At 38.8% G+C, this 22266-nt stretch overlaps 1 protein-coding gene across 1 annotated transcript in view; it reads right to left on the bottom strand.

Annotated features, from left to right (window-relative positions):
* Positions 1–6830: 6830 nt before the first annotated feature.
* The window catches only part of LOC124792438 (4-aminobutyrate aminotransferase, mitochondrial), a 113051-nt gene continuing 97615 nt past the window's right edge, over positions 6831–22266 (bottom strand). The window contains exon 10 of the mRNA XM_047257941.1: positions 6831–8942. Coding sequence (XP_047113897.1) covers positions 8821–8942 — 122 coding nt within the window. The 3' untranslated portion in view covers positions 6831–8820. The remainder of the gene's footprint in view (positions 8943–22266) is intronic.

The raw sequence follows: 22266 nt of genomic DNA, 5'->3' as shown, positions 1-22266 counted from the left end.
CCACAATTACACAACAACATAAACCACGTCAGCTTCAGCTTTCCACACCTTATCAGAACACGAATGTTCCTTACTTCTGCATCAGTCATGCTGTGCTCATTCTTGCACAAAAATGGACTATCTGCCAGTCACCACAGAGCCGGCTACAAGCAGCACAGTTAACAGGGTTATAATTAAACCACCACCGTTCTGGCAACACAACCTGCTGTTGTGGTTTGCGCACCTTCAAAGCCAGTTCATCCTGGCATAGATATCAGCATACCAAACGAAGTATAGCTATGTAGTTTCAGTACTAACAGAAGACTTAGCTGCTGAGATACGAGATATCCTTGCTGCACAACCAAATGGTATGCGTCAATTAAGAATGTGCTAGTGATGCGCCTATCACAATCGGAAGCAAAGTGACTAGAGAAGCTTTTACACACTGAGGAGCTTGGCGATCAAACCCCGTCACAATTTTTATGCCATTTGTGCATAATGGCAAGTGACACAGTGAGTGATGATGTGCTGTGCAATATTTGGTTGTCCTGATTACCCTCTGACATTAAAAAAATTCTGATAGTGTGCGTGAGTGATTTGAATGCACTAGTGCAAACAGTATACAGGCTCATTGAGATGTAGCCCACAACAAATGTGGCAACACTGACACCATCCCTGCAGTGACACTAAATTGCTCCAGTCGCAAGTAGCCACATTACGAACAATGCACACACATCGTCAACCGAGGCGACGGTTGTCAAGAAGTCGTAAACGCCCACCATCGGCACAAAATTTGTGTTGGTAACACAAGAAATTCAGCAATGATATGTGGAAGTGTACACCACCATGAAATTAGAAACATGAACTGGAAAACGTAGCAGCAACAACTACTCATACCGGTAATGCATGTAGACTTTTTGTCACAGACCGCAACACAAAAGTAAAATACCTAGTGGACACAAAGGCAGAAGTGTCCATGTACCCACTAACTTGTGTATCACACCAGAGCTGTGAGGATTCTTGTCTGTTTGCCGCTAACAACTCTAAGATTAAAACGTATGGTTAGGCCACATTGTTGCTTAATCTTGGACTATGCTGTAAATTTGAGTGGTGCTTCACAGTAGCAGATATATCACAGCTTATTATAGTAGCTGATTTTTTTTATGCTTTTACAATCTGACACATGACCTCTGACGCAAGTAGCTGATGGATTCCACTACAAACCTGCACACTCCAGGGAAGTTGTGTTGCATCACTCTGATGATGGTACGTATGGTAGAGGAGATACGCCATACACACGATTACTAAAAGAATTTCCTGAAATGATGCACCAGTTATCTACTCCCCGCTGGTTAAACACGCAATGGTGCATAGCATTTTGACCATGCCAGGCCCGCCATCTCACCCTAGGCCTAGACATTTGATGCCAGAAAAGTTGCGAGTGGTGAAGCAGAATCCCACAGTATGCTGTCAATGGGCATTTGCAGAGTTTTGAGTAGCAGTTGGGCAGCCCCAATCCATGTGGTACCAAAGAAGAATGGATGGCATCCATATGGTGATTACTAACAGCTCAATGCGAGGACCATCCCAGATCGGTACCCAGTGCCACACATAGAAGGCTTCTCTGCCAATGTTTGTGGTAAGGCTATTTTTCCACTATTGATCTAGTCTGGGCATATTATCAGATCCGTGTTGCTGTAGAAGATATCCCCAAGACAGCAGTGACCATAGCATTTGGTCTGCTCGAGTTCAGTAGGATGCCTTTTGGTCTGTGTAATGCAACACAGATGTTTCAACGTTTCATGGACAAGATCAATAGGGACCTACACTTCTGTTATGCTTACATAAATGATATTTTTGTGATGTCTGTCACAGAAGAAGAACACTTACATCATATGGCTCAGACATTTAATCATTTACACACACAAGGCTTAATAATTAATCCTTCAAAGTGTACTTTTGGAGCAAGGGAAGTGCAATCTCTGGGTTACACAGTAGACACGCATGGTATTCAGTCACTGCTAGATAAAGTGGAAGCCATAAAAGGGTACCCTCAATCAGAGAGCTACACCGGTTTTTAGGGGTCATAAATTTTTGCCAAAGATCTGTATACAAATACGCATCGATAACTGCGCCCCTGAATGAATTTATTAAGGGCACACCAAAGCCAACCAACAAGTTTCATTGGACAATCGAAGCAGATGACACTTTTCAAGCTGTATAAACAGCAACTGCAGAAGCTGCACAATCAGCACACCCTGTGGCACAGGCTTCACTCACACTTATGGTTGATACCTCGTCTAAGGCTGTTGGCGCTGTACTGCAACAAGTCAAGTATTGTTGGCAGTCCACAGCATTCTTCAGTCAGAAGTCGTCACCTTCACAGCAACGTTGGGCAGCTTATGACCGCAAACTGTATACTGCTTATGCCACAGTCAAAAACTTCAGTCATTTACTAGAGGGCCAACAGTTCACTATTTATGCAGATCACAAGCCTTTTCTGTAAAAACAGAGAATGCATCACCGAGGCAACTACACGATTTAGACTGCATTAGCCAATTCACCACCTGCATTGTTTATATACAAGGGAATCTGAACATACCAGTGGCTGCACTATCATGTGTAGAGACAGCAGACATGCTCACATGTTTAAGCTGTGTACAGGATGGCAGCTAGTCAAGGAATATTTTAGGGAATTGGTTTAAGACATTTATTTCAAAGGCCCAGTGGAATCTTTACACGTTTTCACCCAGAGTAATTCACGCCATGTCTACGTGACACAAGTCGCTTGTCTTTCAAAACTGAGGCAGTTCTGTCCAGTTAAAGCTGCTGACAGGAGATGCCCTGAGCCCTCTGCTGAAACTGCTAGCGAATTCATGCCATTGATTTTAGCCAATAGCATGTGCGGGATACCAATCACGTGTGTGGACGTTGGAGCATCCTGCGGTGCAGAACACACTTGCTTCTCTCTCCTGTAATCCAGACCTCGAGCAGAACAGACGTCTCTTCAGAACGCAGAACCTCTGGCTCTGCTTTTCATGAACGGCCACCAATGTACGTTAACATGAACCGCTTCCCCTTCCATTGCCCATTTCAATTAATTGTTTGACCTCCTAGACTGGCCTAAAACTGTTAACTTCCAACCATAGGCACACTCCTTGTACACCATACATTGAAATACATCCTCTTTATTGCACCTAATTTCCTGTTTTGTTATTTAACAGCAGCCCTGGATGCCCACTCTTTAATCCTGACTGCTTGACCTCCTGCACCCTGTCGTCACGAGGCATATGTAACAACCAGCTCCCCCCTTTCCCAAACCCTATATACATTTACAATTGGCGTCAGAAGTGCCCATATACATCTACATTTGATGTCAGATGTGGTATAAACTCTACAGCTGTAATGGCTACCATTGATTTTGATGGCCTTGCACAAGTTCATCAATATGATAATGAGTTACAAGATTTGTTGAAACAACCAGGATGACTGAATTTATAATGTGTCATGATGCCTGAAGCGAATGTTGAATTGTATTGTGACCTATCTAGAGTGAAAGCATGTCCATTTGTGCCGCAACACTTTTGAGCACAAGCAATTGCATCACTACACAGTCTGGCACATCCAGGAATACAAGCCACTATTAGATGGTCAAACAAAGTTTCACTTGGCCTGGAATACATGCACACTGCAAAACATTTGTCAAGCAATACATTGCATGTCAGAGGAATACGATTAGACAGCATGTCGGAGCACTGCTACGCACATTTCTACTGCCGACTCGTTTTGAACATACGCATGTTGACATTGTAGGCCTGCTCACAGTCTCAGAAGGCTGCAATTATCATCTTACAGTTGTGAATTGATTTAACAGGTGTCCTGAAGCACTCCCCTTGAAGGATATCACTGTCAAAGCTGTGGCGCAGATATTTCTTCACGGTTGGATCACTTGGATCACCTGATTCGGCATACCACTACGGATTACCACAAGACCAGGGACGACAATTTGAAGCCTACCTTTCCAGAGCATTGGCTACATTATTAGGCATTAAGCACATACACACCACAGCCTATCATCCTGCGTCAGTGATATAGTTGAAAGTGTGCATCGCCAACAGAAAGCAGCTATCACACGATGCAGAATTGGATGGAGGCACTACCTACTATTGTACTCCTCTGACTATGGGCATCATTCAAAATCAATCTAATAACTATGGCAGCAGAGATAGTTTATGGGCAAACATTATGCCTGCTTGGAGAATTCTTGCACAGCATGGCACGCTAGATTACAAGCGCATGTACGCCAACTTACACCAGTGGCACCAAGAATTCAGGCTGGGAGACACTCCTTGAGAACTGCACACACATTTTCTTATGCTCTTACTGACTCAAGCCTGCATTTTTTGACACATTGGACACAGCAAGTACTGCAAGAGGTGAATGAGAAGATACGAATGTAGCACCAGAAAATGTCCCCATACCTCCCAGCTATCACAAGACACTCCAGGCGCCAGGCACCTCGGAGAAGGAAACCACATCGAAGACTGGCACCTCACATCTGTCTCAAACAACTGGTTCCAGTAGTACAATGCCAGGTTTCAAGAAAGCAGTGGTAATGTGTGCAGGATGATGTTTGAAGATTAACCTGCGATATCATTAACACTAGGAGGGGAGTCATGTAGCATCTCATTCTGTCCCTGCAAATACTAGTGTACAGTGGTGCATTAACATTCCCTGTTACTAGTATTTGTCATTATAGTTACTCTTTGTCATTAGTGATATAGACAATTCCATGGCTCTCTTAACAGTCAATTGGTTAACCTTCCACCCTTGCAAGCTATCCTGTATAGAGATGTTTTATGTGGAAATAAATGTTCAATTCTACCAGATGCCACATATGTATATAACTTTGTGTAATGAATGTGTAATTTCAAAACTGAAACATTCACTTGTGGGTGTAATTGTGATAATTATTAGTGTACTTAAGTATGATATTTTCTTTGTTTTCCTTCCATCTGTAATGACGGGGGGTAAGCCCCTCCAAGGGCACTAATGAGATCACATAACATAGCCCAACAATTTGGACCTGTGAGAGATTTGGATCAGTTTGCACCTAAGTGTTACAGTTAAAAGTGTATCTGTCATAAATAATTAGTGAAGTGACTGGAAGATAGAAAATTTCTTCAGTTTCCTGTTGTGTCTGTGTAAAACAAAGAGTAAAACATGTTGTCTTTCCAATTTTGTTCTCTCTTGCTACATAATTTCTGATTTTCAGAGACAACAAATTAAAATTAACTGAATTTAAAAAAGAAATTTTAATAAGGAGATATGTTTTCTTATATGCTGTACGATTTTGTTTGCGAATATGTTTTGAGCAGTTTGTATTTTTTTGTATTGTAGGTTTAGGACCAGTTTCAGTAACCTAAAATAATCTTGAATCTGAGTGTGTGATATGTTTTGCAAACAATTTATAGCTTATCGTCTAGACAATGGAATACATACTCAGCTATTTGGCAATATCTATTTACACAACACAGTGTGACGGTGATGTGACAAAGAAGCTAAATTGTTTACATATGTTACATTTAGCCCCCCCCCCCCCAAAATCCCTCAAATTCTTTTTTTTATTTTTACAAATTTTGATATCTTCAATATTGTCATTTATAATGTATGTGCACAATACCTTAAAATTTCAATAATTTCACATTTTGTTATCATTAGTCATATGTAAACATATACCCAGTTACTGTCTTCCTGATAATGTAGATAAAAAGCTATAGAAATAAGTAAAGTATTCATACATTCAGTAAAGAAAATATGTTTGTGACAATTTCACTCAATTTCAAGATAATTAATGATTGTAGGTAAAACATTGTTTCTGAAATAGAATAACCAGCATAAGTCAACCAAAAATTATTACTGTATCTGGAAGTTCATTTTGAAGAGATTCATTATTTAGTTGCTCAGAAATGTAATTTTGTAAATTATAATTTGTGAAAAATATGCATGCAAGAACTGACACATTCAATTTATGCTATTGTAAACTTACAAAAGAGGCACTGTTGGTAGCCATTTTAGTTATCTGTGTGGTGAGTTACGGAAAAGGCAACATCTGTGTCCAAAAAGATGTACACAATTTAGAACAAAAGTCAGCACATGCACTGCATGCTACATTAATGATTGATGGTGAATATGTGATTATTTTTCTTGACAGTGTTTTAAACTTCAACAATGGCTAGTGAAAACTGTACAATAGGATCAAACTATGAACTGTGTTATTTCCAAATGATAATTACTGTGCACATCATGTTTGTACCAATATGACTGTAACATTTGAAGGACAGTGCTTTAAGAGTTTTATTCAGTGACTGTTAATTATGTGTGTTTATCACATATGAAGGTCTGTAAATAATTACATCGGTGTTAGGTTACTGCACTCAAACAATATTTCAGGACATCTACGAAGTGCAGTAAGTGGCTTCTCATTTATCTGTACTGTAATTAAAATAGATTACACTCCGATCGGCCACAAACAGTTGTTCATTCAGCATCCACGAGAAATTAACATGTTTGAACTTCAATTTTTGGTGTGAGCTACATTATGGACAGTAAATTATACCTACCACCGATTTTCAGCCAATTTTGATGGAGGCACTGCTACTGAGGATAACTGTGCAGGTAAAAACAGGTAGGCTACCAGTCTCACCCAAGTATATGAACTTTTAAATTGAAGTTTTTAGTACCAATACCATAATTCTATGAAAAGTGTATGAGATTGAATTTTGGCTACAGTTTATATTTGTAACAAACATATTTAAATCATTAGGAAATTCAAAATTACTGTTAAATAATTTACCAGCAAAATGTGACCTTTATTTTTCAAATTTTTTTGTTAAATATACAATGATGTTACTGTATCATATAAATATATGGCTGTGTTTGGAAGACTTGATGAACACAAGCGTTTCATATTCAGTCTACTAAATTACTGACAATGAGGGCTGATTAAGCTAACAATATCTTACTTTCTTTAAAAGAAAAATTATAAAAAGCACAGTCAAAATAAATTCAGTCCTATACAGTGAAACTACCTTATACAAATTAACTCAGCATCATTCAGTATACAACCAATCACTAGAATATGAAATCTAAGTTTCAATTAATATACTGACTTCATTAACTTTTTCATGCAGTCTGCATATTATGTGTTAATTCTAACAATTATTTTGATATTTTTCGATAAATACAATACCATAACAGAGAGTAATAAAATCTAGCTATCAGAAGTAATTATAATACTCGGGAGTAAATAAACTTTCTATATAATACAAGGCATTTATGTATGCTAATTCTCTCTCTCTCTCTCTCTCTCTCTCTCTCTCTCTCTCTCTCTCTCTCTCTCCCTGACAAACAAAACATGACACATGAATTAGTATTGCTGAAACATCTGTATTTTGGAAGACTACCATACTTAATATCTATTGGTGACATATATGTATAGCCAAAACAGCTTATTTTCTTCATTTACACATGGGAATGCAAATAATGTGCCAACTGACTGCTCCATGGTAACTAAAAAGAGTTACATTCATTTTGTACTTTTCTCATTCAGCCTTTTCTACTCCTTTCATTATTTTAACTGTTTATATCTCCATAACATCAACATTTGGAGCACCACTGTGAAGTTGGAACAGCTTAATGACACATTCTTGAAACACAGAAGGAAAAGTTATGATATTGATTTTTCCAGCAGTCTGTATTAGATATCATTAGCTGCCAATAAATAATAGAGCTACTGTCTCTAGGATGCTTTACTTAAATGTTTAAGACCAGTAATCAGTTTCATAAACAGGTTACAGAGAAGCAAAAAGTGATGATCTTTATTTCAGAATGTGAACTGTGGCAAGGAAATAAACGAAAATTTTATCTCAGGATTTTGGGAGTCTCCTATATATTTTTCTTTTGTACTTTTACTTCTTCAATTTTGTTACACAGTTCAGCATTCGGAATTGGACAGATCATGTGTAATGACAATAGGAAGGTAAAAATATAAAAGTGGACCAATGGAAGAACACTAATTCATGGGAAATACATGTACAACATACATGAACTAAAGCACAAGATCAGATGCTAAACAAAAAAATGCATTCATCATAAGAATTTTGTGCAACACACAAAATATGAAAAGTACAATGGGAAAAAATAAAACAAAATCAGAAAATGCAAATTACAGTCTTTAAAAGTATTATGAAATGTTACACTATCTTACACCATCTTACACCATCTCTGTGGAAACAATCTTCAGGAATACTGGCAACATTTCCAGTTTTTTTTTTTTTTTAGATGGCTTTCACTTTTAGTTGCACTGGTTAATCTCTTTGGTGTCTTCAACAACAGACTCTTTGTAAGACTGAACACAACAATCTTGCAGGAGTTAAAATCTCACAATCATAAAAATCAATACAAAAATTTTACAAAACAAAGACATTATTATGCCAACAAAGCAGCAAGTGTAAAACAGTTTAAAAAATTAATATTAAAAATAGTTAAATGTTTGTCGTGCCAGTAAATAAAGCTCTATTAATGTAGTACACATCAACTTCAGTGAATTATTAAAATTTTTACTAATAATGTTAGGTAAGTATAAAAAAAATCATTTGCAGACATGTTTTTTCTTCTGTTTCCCAAGAAGATAATGTATTACAATTGTTTGCTTCTCCGTGCTGTGTATACAGCTTATTGTTTGTGTAAAGAAATTTAAAAATCCAATAAATTTCTGTAGAGAATTCACACTATTAGGTTTTTAAAATTAGGCCCCAGAACTGATCTCCACAACTGTGTTTATTTAGTTTCACGTAGAACTTGTCGGAATTGGTCCAGAAAAATTTCAGCATGTTGGGTCTGGAATATCAGAGCTGGTCGTATACGAACGCTGTACTCTCCGCATCCCCCAGATTGTATTCCTGTTAAAAAGAAATCATACATTTGAAGATAATAACAGCTTGTGCTATCAACGAGCAAGAAGTTCTGATTCTAAGTTAAAAGAAAAGTTTCAATCAAGACCCCTAACAGATTATCCTGGTGTTGAAACCAAAGACAACAGATAGACCCAAATTATTAAATTACACATTTAGTAACACATTTGTGCATACAAATACTACTGCCATTCCAATGTTTGAATGCTACATATAATGATGAATGATAGATATTGAAATAATCACTTCTGGCATTGGAAAATGATTAAGAGAATGTTGATGAATGTGGGCCACACAACAGCATGACCACCATCACCCTTACTGTCATACTTGTGGGTGGGGGGGATGAAGGCTTTCCCCACGGGCAGAGTTGTGTATAATGTATGATTATGATTATGATTATTATTATTATTGTTATTATAATGGGTTTAAAGCGATTAAACATCTTGGCTATCAGTCCCTCGCTGCACTGGTATGAGAAAATCAGAATTTACAGCTCCAGGGTTTGTGGCCTTGCTGTCGTGATAGAAAATTTGCATGGCAGCAGCTCAACTCACGTGGCTAAAAGTGAGGTAAAACCCTGGCAGCTAAAACTGTAGATGATCCTGAACCTTACAGTAAGTAGGGTTGCCAGTCAGTAGAGTTAAAATGGGGTAAGAAATGATTACTGTACTGACTAGATAACTAATTAGCTTAAACGGACAAAATATGTACATAATTTTTTTAAAACACATGACAGTGCAGACATAGAAAGTAGCTGGAGGCTACTCGGGCCATGCACCTCAGCGATATGTGCTACAACCCCCCCCCCCCCCCCCCCCCCCCCCCCCCCCCCCCGTGCCCCTGCCTAACATTGAGATGCATTAAATTTTGTAATAAAACCCACTTTTTATCAGGAAATGATGTAGGACTTCATTAGCTAATTCTTACTAATAATATTAGGTAAGTGTGAAAATCATTTGCAGACATGTTTCTTCTTCTGTTTTCCAAGAAGATAATGTACCTGCTTCTCCTTGCTTTTTGTACAACTTATTTTTTACTTAAAGAAATTTAAAAATCCAATAAATTTCTGCAGAGAATTTACACTGTTAGAAATTTTAAATTAAGTTCCAAAATTGATTTCTGAAACTGGATTTATTTAGTTTCATGTAGAACTTTATGTAATCCAACCAGAAAAATTTCAGCATGGTGGATCTGGAACGTCATAGTACCTGAGGTAGGGAGGTAGAAAGGATGACTGCTCATCTCACATCAGCCAATAGGATACACAGTGACAATATGGACTATTGTGAGATGACTAGCACAGTTTCACTGATGGAAGTCCTCTTGGTGAAAGAGGAACTTGTGGGAATATCTGGTGTGGCAAATACGCAATTGGTACTGTACAATGCCGTCTTTCTTGGATGTCTGGAGGGAAGTGTGCCACACCTTGGTGTTCCCCTTGATTAAACTTTGCTTGTTAAGGGTTATGGTAGCCTGCCGCTCCATATCCCATGTTTTCAAACATGGGTGTCACATTTACAGTCTTATGTCTGTGCCAGTTACTATGAGTTCAAGTTTGTATCCTGCAGATCTTCCTTAGCTAATTTTTACTTAGGAGGGGGGACAGCATTGGTCGTATTTTTTTGTTTTATTAACTGCAAAATCGATTTTCGGTCACTTAGTGACCATCCTCAGTGCTGTAATATACAATTTAAATTGGTAGGCACTGGTGTCAACAAGCTTAGAGCGATCACATAAACTCGAAAATCGATTTTGCGGTTAATAAAACAAAAAAATACGACCAATGCTGTCTCTCCTTCTAAGTATATCCATTATCTGGTTGTGGTGCACAGGACACTCCATGGAGTCGTCAATCAATAAATTTAGCTAATTTGTCAGCAAGTACATTTCTGCTCCAAATGAACATTATTGCCATTCCAGCACTGAGGAGATCAACTAATAAGTATGGGCTGTTAGTAATCAAAACATTTTTGTGAAAGGACTGAGATATGCATTTTAAACAGCTCATGGAATCACTACAAAAAAGGAGTCCTTTAAGGTGAGTTTTAATTTACTGCAGAGCCCATGATATGGTGAATGATTTGCAGCATATACACTGCATGCACTTGGCACAGAATATTTCATGTGCCCCCTTGCATGTTGCATGTGTCATGGACTTTTGTTCATCCAAGTGGTTGCACATCAAATTTGAGTAGTAGTCGAAAAACAAACAGAATAGGCACCCGAGAATGGTGGGATTGGCATTTTCTTTAGGGCCAAGGAAGAGGTCCATCTGAATCATAAGCCCTGTTGCACTCCCTGTGGGTGCTGAGAGGAAACACTGTACCCAGACAAGAGGGAACAGTCTGAGGTCCTTGCATAGAGCTTCCAGTAATATCTCAGGTGGTCTATCCATTTCTGGGTGATCCACAAACTGACTGAATTGTTGGTTGTGGGACACTGTTGAGTGATATAGATGGGTAGGCATCTGACAGGTTGTGACCGCATCACTCGCCAAGAGTTGCTCAGCCTCAGTGGTGGGGTACCAGAAGGATGTCTACAGGGCTCTTAAGGAAAGCTCTATTTGCCAACCACATACCACTGTGGTGAACAGGGTATAACAAGATAAATACTGATGGTGCTGCCAATCTGTAAGCAACACACCCATAGTCTAGGAAGGATCAAATTAAAGCTTTGTAGAATTTCAGAAGTCTGCAATCTGTGCCACAGGAGATTTTGCAGATAAATCTGGGGGTAATATGTTTTCTTATGTAATTTGCTTTCAGCTAGCATACACTAAATTATTGTCCAATAAAAGGCCTAAAAATTTGAAAGTTACAACGACTTTAAATAACTGTTTACTGAGGTGAAGTATCTACATAAGTGCATGACCCAAGTTTTGTGGTAGAAAATTTATATCAATATGTTCAGAGCCCAGTTATGTACTTTCTGTATGGCCCTCTGAAGTCAACACACTGTGGTGCACAATGATGAAGAGTGGTACACAGGTGAAGGTCCTGCGCATACAGTAATGGTATTCATAGAGGGGCGGGTTGGGGGAGAAATTGACCAAAGCAGTAGAATTCAGTTTAAATTCTGATTTTTCTCTCTCATCCCTGTATAGTTTCAGTTTCTGTGAGAATTTTCCTTTTTTTGTCTTCTGAGATAGAAAAGGCCTGTCCTTTTCTATGACACTCAAGACTATGGCTCTATCAGCTAGTTGTTGGTGGCAGACTGCTACTCTGTTTTGTCCTGAAAGGGAGGGCACCTTTGCAGGTGTCCTCTGGTGAAGCTGGAAGGAAGAGGATGAGGCATCTCCAGCTGTGCCAAGGAGATGGTCATGAATACTGCCACGTGTCTGGGGATTGAGGGAGCTGATGTCCCCTTCCCAGATTGAAAAACAAGCACTGACATGTGGCAAAGGTCAGGAGTTTCTGTTTGAGACATCATTGTACTATGTATGGATTTTGGCACAATATTTGTAAAGTATGACATCATATTGACTAGGTGGAGTCATTCTAACTATTTTTTAGCATCTTGATATGACAGACAGTACATTCCTTGAGTTTCTTCTCCTTCTTGAAAACTGAACATGTTGGCAAACAAGGGCCATGGTTATCTGAACAGTTTACAAAAGTAGGGGTTTGTTCGCAAACATATCCTCATATGTCCTACACACACCATAAGTAGCGTCATTAATACAGCAGGATGACTGTGTCCAAATGTGTGCGCTTGAAACACCACACGAGGAGAGAAAAATATTGCTCAACATCACATTATAAACCATGACCTTAGCTTTCTCAGTTAAAATATGTACATCAAAGGCTAGAATGAAATCTCCAGTGACCAATCTATTATCCTTAGGTACTCTCTGGATGTGATGAACAAAACAGACTCAGTGCCACTAAGTTAAGATGCATATCTTCACATGTTTGCAGTGTTAGGTTCCAATGAAATATTACACTTTGAATCCTGCAGAGTTCTTTGAGGAGAGAGAGTAACTGATATGCTTGTGAGCTTATCAAAGACCTGAAATGCCTGTGGTTGCTCAGCAAAGTTTCGATCAACAGGGATCTATTTCTCATATTCTCTAGTGCAGCAACTTATTCTCAATATTTTCAATATTTTTCATTGCAAAAGTTTCTCCGTCTGTTCTGCAGCATACCAAGAACTGGGCGAACTCTCTACCTCCATTTCTTCTTGCCCGACCCTCATCCTATAGCATACCCATAGACAAATGCCATGGGATTGTAACCCTTGGCATTAAGAACTTACTTTCTATCTGCTGAGAAGTCAGTGCTGACACAGCCACTAGTATGGGCGAGTTTGATCCTCTTCATTGCTGATCTTCCATCTTCTTGTTATTCACTGTGATCAGAGGCTCTCCTATGGGCATCATCGTAGCATGGCAAAGGCTACCTCACTTAGTAGCCATTGCCTGAAGTGTCAGTGCCTCAGACTGGACAGACACCTACCTATACCTCAGCATACATGGGGAGGTTACAGTTGTGGCATCAGCAGTGCGATCCTTGCATTCCGAGGCGGGTAAAAACTCAGAGGGTACATGACGAACCATCTCCCCCCATCCCCCCCCCCTCTCTCTCTCCAATGGCAGATTGACTACCACAGTGGTTTAAGTAATTAAGACAACAAGGTTTATGGAGAGGTTGTGAAATGAGATAAAATTGATGAAGTGGCTTCATAAAATCAAAATCCTTAATGTAAAAGTTGGTTCAAGTCTCCTTTTAATTACCTCTTGTGACAAGTAAGGAACAACCACAAGTCTGTTCTAGCCCCCCAATACCATTCAGAGTGCTTATAATGCATGGAAGTCCTCCTAACAAATAAAAAAACTGTCATAATGATACACTAAACTAAGACACTGAAAAATCATATAATAAAAATGCTAAACTGACTGCACAAGCTATCCATTCAGATCATGCTGACTTTCCCTTCCCAGCACTTAAGGGGTCAGACCTGACAGTTCACACACTGGTGTCAGCAACAGTGAGGAAGGTGGGCAGGTCTTCAGCCAAACTGAGGGTTGTCTTTATGTCTGCATATTATAATACATGTAACCACAACATGCTGGTCTGAACGTGGCATACCCAGAAACTTCACGGAGGGATGGATCGACGAGGAGAAAACACTGGGTTAATGGGCAATATCTTGTACACAGTTTTGTGAGCACATCAGTGTGGTTGTCATGAAGTCCATCATACCAGCATCGATGATTTCACTGACTGCAGTTTGTTGTTTGCCACTGACACATGATTTTTCTGTCCGACAATGAGATGAAGATAAGAAATAGGACAGCACATCGACATACAACACCACAGTTACACACTTCTCTGGCTGCTTTGTCATTTCCCTATGTTTCAATGTGTCCAGGTATTCAGCACAAGTATGTGTTGATCCATAAACCACAACACCGTAAGCTAATTGTGACCTGACAAGTGCCCTATAAAACATCAGGAGACAGGACCCGTCAATTCCCAACACCTTTCTGCTGAGGAATTTCAAAATATTCAATGATTTGATGCTCTTTGTATGCAGGTCTTTCAGGTGCAGAAGTTAATATTGTGTCAAATAGTAGGCTACAAAAGTGCTCATTGTCCTTAAAATTAAAAAAAAAAAAATGTTCCCCATCATGGGTTCTGGTTGGTTAAAACTTCAATAAGCACAGATAAAAATCAACACAGATAGTCATTTCTAGTGACAACCTACAAACCAGTTTTATTGGCCCAACTTTTCAGTCTCATGATAGTCAACTGTAGCTGCCTCATTGTCTTCTTAAGACTGGAGAAAGAGCAGAAGATTGGACAGTCATCCACAAACAAAGAATTTTTAACAGAACTTGTGACTGCTGTGGAGAGGCCACTGATAGTCACTGCAAACAGTTTGAATTGACTACTCTGCTTTGAGGGATCCCATTATTCTGAAAAAAGTGGCCAGAGAAGCTATCACCAATGCAATATGAAAAGCATTGAACAAGGAAGGAAGGGCTGAACAAGAAGTGACAGACACCCATGTAGTCCCCATTATGAAGTTGGCTAAGGATGTTGTACCTCAAAGAGGTGGTGTACATCTTTTCAAGGTCAAAAAACACAGACTATGGGTAAATGGTTTCAGCATAAAACACAATACTATGTCACAGTCTCCAGTATAATTAAGCCCCACAGCAAATTGTGTGCGCTGAAGTCATCCATTCCTCCTCACAGGTGGGGAAATGCCTGGAAAAACTCTGTCAGTGCACCTGCATCCAGCAGTGGAAGATGTAAGAAACCCACTGTTATGTTAGTAGGCATGAGAACTTCCACTGCAACTGTTTGAATGGTCATGACATGAATGACAGGAGAGGATTGGTATCTCTCATTGACAAAAACAGCCACCCCACTCTTAGCCCTATTTAGTAACATTGTCCTCCCTGTAGGGGTAGCAACCCCATAGTGCTGATGTGTTGGTGACTTTAAAATGAGTTTACTGCAAGCAGATGCAGAAACAGTCTCTCCTGAATCATGGAGTACAGTTTTCCAAATGCTACGGTAATTATGGAAACTGAAGAAATGCATTAAAATCTGTACTGTGGGTGGGTTAGAGCACACTCGTATAGACAGGTGTGGTCTTCTGTCAGACATGTGCAACAGAACAGTCATCAATCACGATGAAGCAGCTAGTGCAGTTGTAGTTTGATAGAATAAACATAAACCATCAGAACAGTAGAATAAAGAAACAATTCCATCACAAGTGCAGAAGTATTAATAATAATAATAATAATAATAATAATAATAATAATGGCACTGCCACTGCACATCAGATGTGCATGTTGTGACTAGGGTCTCATGTTTGTGCACACAAAGACCAGTAAGTCTGCAGTTACTATCCATTCTGCATGCTACATGTACTGTTGTGCGACATGAATCTGTGGAACATTATTGACATTCTCATCAAACTGTTGCATAGTGTCTTGTGTACGTACAACAGAAATAACTAAAGGCAAGAGAAAGTGAGCACCATTCCTACTGGACATAATTGATCAATGGAATGCATCAAATGCCATCGAAGAGGAAACATTAGATATTGATGAGCGAACAGGTGGAGCAGGATCTTTTGTTTGTGACCAAGTGAATGGACTAGAGTCAATGCCTTCAATATCACCACCAGAAGGGTCCTCAAGCAATAGAAGTTATGAAATATCACAGAAGGAGAAAAGGGTAACATTTTATTCAAGAAAGGAGAAAGTAAAAATGATCAAATATTGCCTCAACATCAAAAAACAGCCGAAGCTGACTCAAAAATTTGCACAGGACATGATGCCTGCAATGAGAAATAGATTTTGCACTAGATGTCCTGCACGGTGTATGTTGTATGAATGGAAACATCAGTGGGGAAATGGAGAGCTGTCTGTGATGGAGAAGCACAAACATTTATTTATTTATTTATTGTTCCATGGAACCAAATTAAGGAGAAGTCTCCATGGTCATGGAACGAGTCAATACATGAAGTTATAACACGATATTAGAAACAGATAAAATGAAATATAAAAAAACATATTCAGGTGACAAGTCATAAGTTTAAATGAAGAAAATCAACAATGTAACACTGGAATTTGCTTAATTTTTTAGCTCTTCCAGGAGCTCTTCGACAGAATAGAAGGAGTGAGCCATGAGGAAACTCTTCAGTTTAGACTTAAAAGAGTTTGGGCTACTGCTAAGATTTTTGAGTTCTTGTGGTAGCTTATTGAAAATGGATGCAGCAGAATACTGCACTCCTTTCTGCGCAAGAGTCAAGGAAGTGCATTCTACATGCGGATTTAATTTCTGCCTAGTATTAACTGAGTGAAAGCTGCTAACTCTTGGGAATACGCTAATATTGCTAACAACAAACGACATTAAAGAAAATATATATTGTGAGGGCAATGTCAGAATTCCCAGATTTTTGAATAGGGGTCGACAAGACGTTCTCGAACTTACACCACATATAGCTCGAACAGCCCGTTTTTGAGCCAAAAATACCCTTTTTGAATCAGAAGAATTACCCCAAAAAATAATACCATACGACATAAGCATATGAAAATATGCGAAGTAGACTACTTTTCATGTTGAACTGTCACTTATTTCAGATACTGTTCAAATGGTAAATAAAGCAGCATTTAGCTTCTGAACAAGATCCTGGACATGGGCTTTCCACAACAGCTTACTATCTATCCGAACACCTAGGAATTTTAACTGTTCCGTCTCGCTTATAATATGCCTATTATGTCTGATCAAAATATCAGTTCTTGTTGAATTGTGAGTTAGAAACTGTAAAAACTCAGTCTTACTGTGATTTAGCATCAAATTATTTTCCACAAGCCACGAACTTATTTCATGAACTACATTATTTGTTACTGTTTCAATATTACACACAAGATCCTTCACTATCAAGCTGGTGTCATCAGCAAACAGAAATATTTTTTAATCGCCTGTAATACTAGAAGGCATATCATTTATATAAATAAGAAACAGCAGTGGCCCCAGCACCGATCCTTGGGGAACGCCCCACATAACAGTGCCCCATTGGGACTGAACATCACTACCACTCTCAATATTGCGGAGAATTACCCTCTGCTTTCTGTTCTTAAAGTAAGAGGCGAACCAATTGTAAGCTACTCCCCTTGCTCCATAATGGTCCAACATGCACTACAATGCATATGACTGAAACCTTGAACACAGTCACCAGAAATGTGTATGTCTACACAATGTAGACATCAAAATGTGGGCAAAAAAAAAAAGACAGTTAAATTTCCCAAGATTTGATGCCAGTGACAAATGGGTCCCCGGCTAGAAGCATAAAAACAACACTGTAAGCTGTGAAGTCTAAGCAGTGAAAATTTACTGTAACAACGACGACATCCAAAAAATTGTAGAGGACTGGCAACAAGCAACTCGTAAATTCATGACAGCCTACACAGACGCAGATATCTGCAATCTCGATGAAAGGGGATTCAACAAGGAGATGACTGAGATGCAGTCTTGTAACTAGAGGTTATAAAGATATTGTAGGAGTTTCACAGTCTGTTCATGCGACAACCCATATATACACAGTTATTCCATTGCTTTCACAGATGGGCAAACTTGCTCCAAAGCTGTTTGTTGTCCTTCAAGAGCCTTGTCCTTTGACTACTTCTACATGTCAGTCCATATTCCCAGAACCAAATTTAATCATCCACTCTCATTTTTCCAGCACAGTGACCAAAGAACTGTTCAGGACATTTCTACAAGAAGCAGTTGTAGAACGAATCAGTGGAGAGAAACTTCTGCTAATACTGGATTCTTACAGGCCCCACAAAGACTAGTGTTCTTTGTGGCCTGCATGTACAAGTAACCTACCAAAAGACCAAATCACAATTCACACAATTCCATCAAACACAATCTCCATTTATCAACCACTTGGTCTTCATTTCTTCAGAATGTAGATGCATACGATTCATAAAATGTCCAATACCACTCAAGATTCTTTGGAAGATATTACTCTGCAACAGCAGAGTAATCTTCTTAAGCTACAGTCCCTCACATACCATCAGTTGTGTTCCCCAAGTTTCTATAATTTTACCACCACGAGTGGATAATGGCTAAACTCTTTGTCAAAATGTCAAAGAATACGGATTCATCAAAGTTTCAGACCCAAGCTTTCATGCTACAACCTACAGGGTGGATGCGCAAATGTGCGATTCATCAAATGTGCCTGGTGTACGAACATGATTTGATTCACACACTTCTTTGTATGCAACCATTATTGTGAAGCCTTAATTCCTGAATGAATGACATTGTATGTGTATGTGTGTGTGTGTGTGTGTGTGTGTGTGTGTGTGTGATACTTATTATTGATCTTATTATTACTACAGTTAGTTTTATCAAGCATATTATTATTATTATTATTATTATTATTATTCTTTCTTTCTCCCTCAGACGTTATGTCTGGTTAGAAATGGAAAGTGACACGGACCTTGATCAAGCGTGACTTCCTTTTAACTGTACGGTATATGTTACATTGCATTTAGGAACTTTCGGGTAATTGAACATGTATCAATAATTACAGATTTCTGTAGTTGCATATATACATTTGGATGTAGCTGTATTGCGTTGATGTACTAGTGGATATTGTGTGGTATGACTCCTGTAGTTGATAGTATAATTGGTATAATGTCAACTTTATCCTGATGCCACATGTCCTTGACTTCCTCAGCCAGTTGGATGTATTTTTCAATTTTTTCACCTGTTTTCTTCTGTATATTTGCTGTATTGGGTACGGATATTTCAATTAGTTGTGATAATTTCTTCTTTTTATTGGTGAGTATTATGTCATGTTTGTTATGTGGTGTTGTTTTATCTGTTATAATGGTTCTGTTCCAGTATAATTTGTATTCATCATTCTCCAGTACATTTTGTGGTGCATACTTGTATGTGGGAATGTGTTGTTTTATTAGTTTATGTTGTATGGCAAGTTGTTGATGTATTATTTTTGCTACATTGTCATGTCTTCTGGGGTACTCTGTATTTGCTAGTATTGTACATCCGCTTGTGATGTGATCTACTGTTTCTATTTGTTGTTTGCAAAGTCTGCATTTATCTGTTATGGTATTGGGATCTTTAATAATATGCTTGCTGTAATATCTGGTGTTTATTGTTTGATCCTGTATTGCAATCATGAATCCTTCTGTCTCACTGTATATATTGCCTTTTCTTAGCCATGTGTTGGATGCGTCTTGATCGATGTGTGGCTGTGTTAGATGATACGGGTGCTTGCCATGTAGTGTTTTCTTTTTCCATTATTATTATTATTATTATTATTATTATTATTATTATTACTTCCGCATGTGTGATGCAATTTTTTCTTTGTTTTTCTGCACCGATTGTATATTCTATGAAACTAGGTTTACCACTTTCAAAGAAGCTAAGAGAAAGCAGACTGCCAAGAGAACATTGCTATAAACTCCAAATATCTTCTGGTAAACCTTCCGGGTTGTAAGGTCGTGGTCCATGAAACTCTTCAGCTCCTAACGTTTCGTCCAGAGCTGCGCTGGACATCTTCAGAGGGGTGTTTCTCCCCCGGCGAGTCTTGCCGACTGACGGGTCGGACGTCTGAGAGTGGCTTATATATCGTAGAAAGTGGGCGTGACCAGAGTTACACGCGATATGCAGAGATAATCTTTGTCAGAGATAAAACTTAACTATCGATTGTAATCTCGTCGCGGATAAAACTGTCTAGCAATTCTGTAGTGCTTTGTAGAGAAGCAATTGAAATATATAAACATAGGGATAATTTTAATCGGAAAGAAGAGACCATGAAACTTAGTGATACTTGGACAGTAGCACTACAGAATTGCTAGACAGTTTTATCCGTGACGAGATTACGATCAATAGTTAAGTTTTATCTCTGACAAAGATTATCTCTGCATATCACGTGTAACTCTGGTCACGCCCACTTTCTACGATATATAAGCCGCTCTCAGACATCTGACCCGTCAGTCGGCAAGACTCACCGGAGGAGAAACACCCCTCTGAAGATGTCCAGTGCAGCTCTGGACGAAACGTAAGGAGCTGAAGAGTTTCATGGACCACGACCTTACATCCCGGAAGGTTTACCAGAAGATATGTCATTGGGTCGTGAAAGCTTTCATACTATGAATAACTCCAAATAGTCCTGGTTTGAACTGAGGTTCCTTGGTATGATGATCTAACTTCCACGTGGAATCTCTGAGTACTGGCGACTCAGTTATGCTTTTCTTGTGCGCCATAGTTCTGGCGTTACTTTTAGTTAACATTTACACCAATTCTGCTGGATAATAGCACATAGTACAAACTAAATCAGAGTTTTGGTTGATACTCTATTGACATACAACATTTGGTACCACTCTGAGCATCTGACATCTGGAGGTTTGGGTGTTAGTGGGCCTCTGATGCTGTGCTGTAGTACGTGGCTGATGTTCAAAGTCCTTAGCTGATGACTTCTGAATGATTTCAAGGTCAAGTACAGTTTTCCTCCTGCAGGTACACCGACATGTTCATATGTCTGTACTTGATTCTGAGGTGTCTGTGCAGATGCATCACTTTCAGCGACAGACTTCTTAAAGATGGGGACAGCCCTCTCTTCTCTAAGTTGTGAGACACTGTTCATCAGGTCCCTCCACTGAGGCCTGTCCATCTTGGATAGCCCTGCTACCACTGGAATAACCCTCAGTGTCATTGACATGTGCAGACACTCCAGTCCGGTGCTGAAGGTGCCTACAATTAAGTAGTGTCCACTGGGAGGGAATTATGACAACTCAAAGTGAATACTAAGAGCACTGAAGAAATTCCTATTAGATTTAGATTTACACTGAGGACACTGTATAATGATCCTCTTTCTTAGCTTGCATTTATCAGTAATTCATGCAAATAGAAAAGATAAAGAGATTGTATGCAGAGAACTACAGACCAGGATCCTTAATATCAAACTGTTGCAGAATCCCAGAGGACTTCTATGTTTTAATGTTCTGACACTTCTAAAGGATAAAAGATTCTCTAAGAACTTGCACAATAAGTAAATATTTTTAAGCCAGGTGTTGAGCTCAGTGAAGTCACCTGTGATTTAAGACCTCTGAGGGAAATTCTGCTTCAAGGTGATGTTATTGTAGTAATAATAATAATAATTATTATTATTATTATTAATATTATTATATTGTTATTATTATTATTGGAAGGATATCAGTAACTGAACTGTATGCTCAATTAAACAATTTAGGAAGGGCACAAACCTGAGAATGCTTCTGACACTAATGTGTTGAGTGTGTCACTCTGAGTGAGATGACAAGTCCTGAATGATGTATTCTTTTGCAAGTCTAAATGCAGAGCTTCAGGAGTCAGTCAACAGGGTGTTGTAAAAATCTGTTTTAGGGTGTAGCACTATAAATAGCTTTCTTCTTAAAATTGTCACTGTAATCACAGTAAATCTTCAACCTGGGATGCTGACAGTAAGCATATAAAAGTGGAATTGTGTGTGTGCATGGAGATATGCTAAAAACACGAATTTTAATAATTTGTGAGTAGGAGACTTAAGTGAAAGTTGAAAAAATTTCAGGGACGCAGATCATGCATAATGAATCATCATTTGGAAGTCACATAAACTGAGCAGATGCACATTGTTGGATTCAAGTTAATACTACATTATGACATGTATAATATAAAAAAGAGGGAGTTGCAACACAAACAGAAAGTAGAATAAAATTCTGGGTCTTAGACCTAAACGAATACTGCATTGAGCAGTTCTTTGAGTGTTGTGTTTCAGTAACATGCACTGAAACATACAA

Source organism: Schistocerca piceifrons, chromosome 1 (genome assembly GCF_021461385.2).
Source record: "Schistocerca piceifrons isolate TAMUIC-IGC-003096 chromosome 1, iqSchPice1.1, whole genome shotgun sequence".
Taxonomy (NCBI): Eukaryota; Metazoa; Arthropoda; class Insecta; order Orthoptera; family Acrididae; genus Schistocerca; species Schistocerca piceifrons.
The sequence above is the reverse complement of the archived record's forward strand: the minus strand, read 5'-3'. Positions and strand labels throughout refer to the sequence as shown.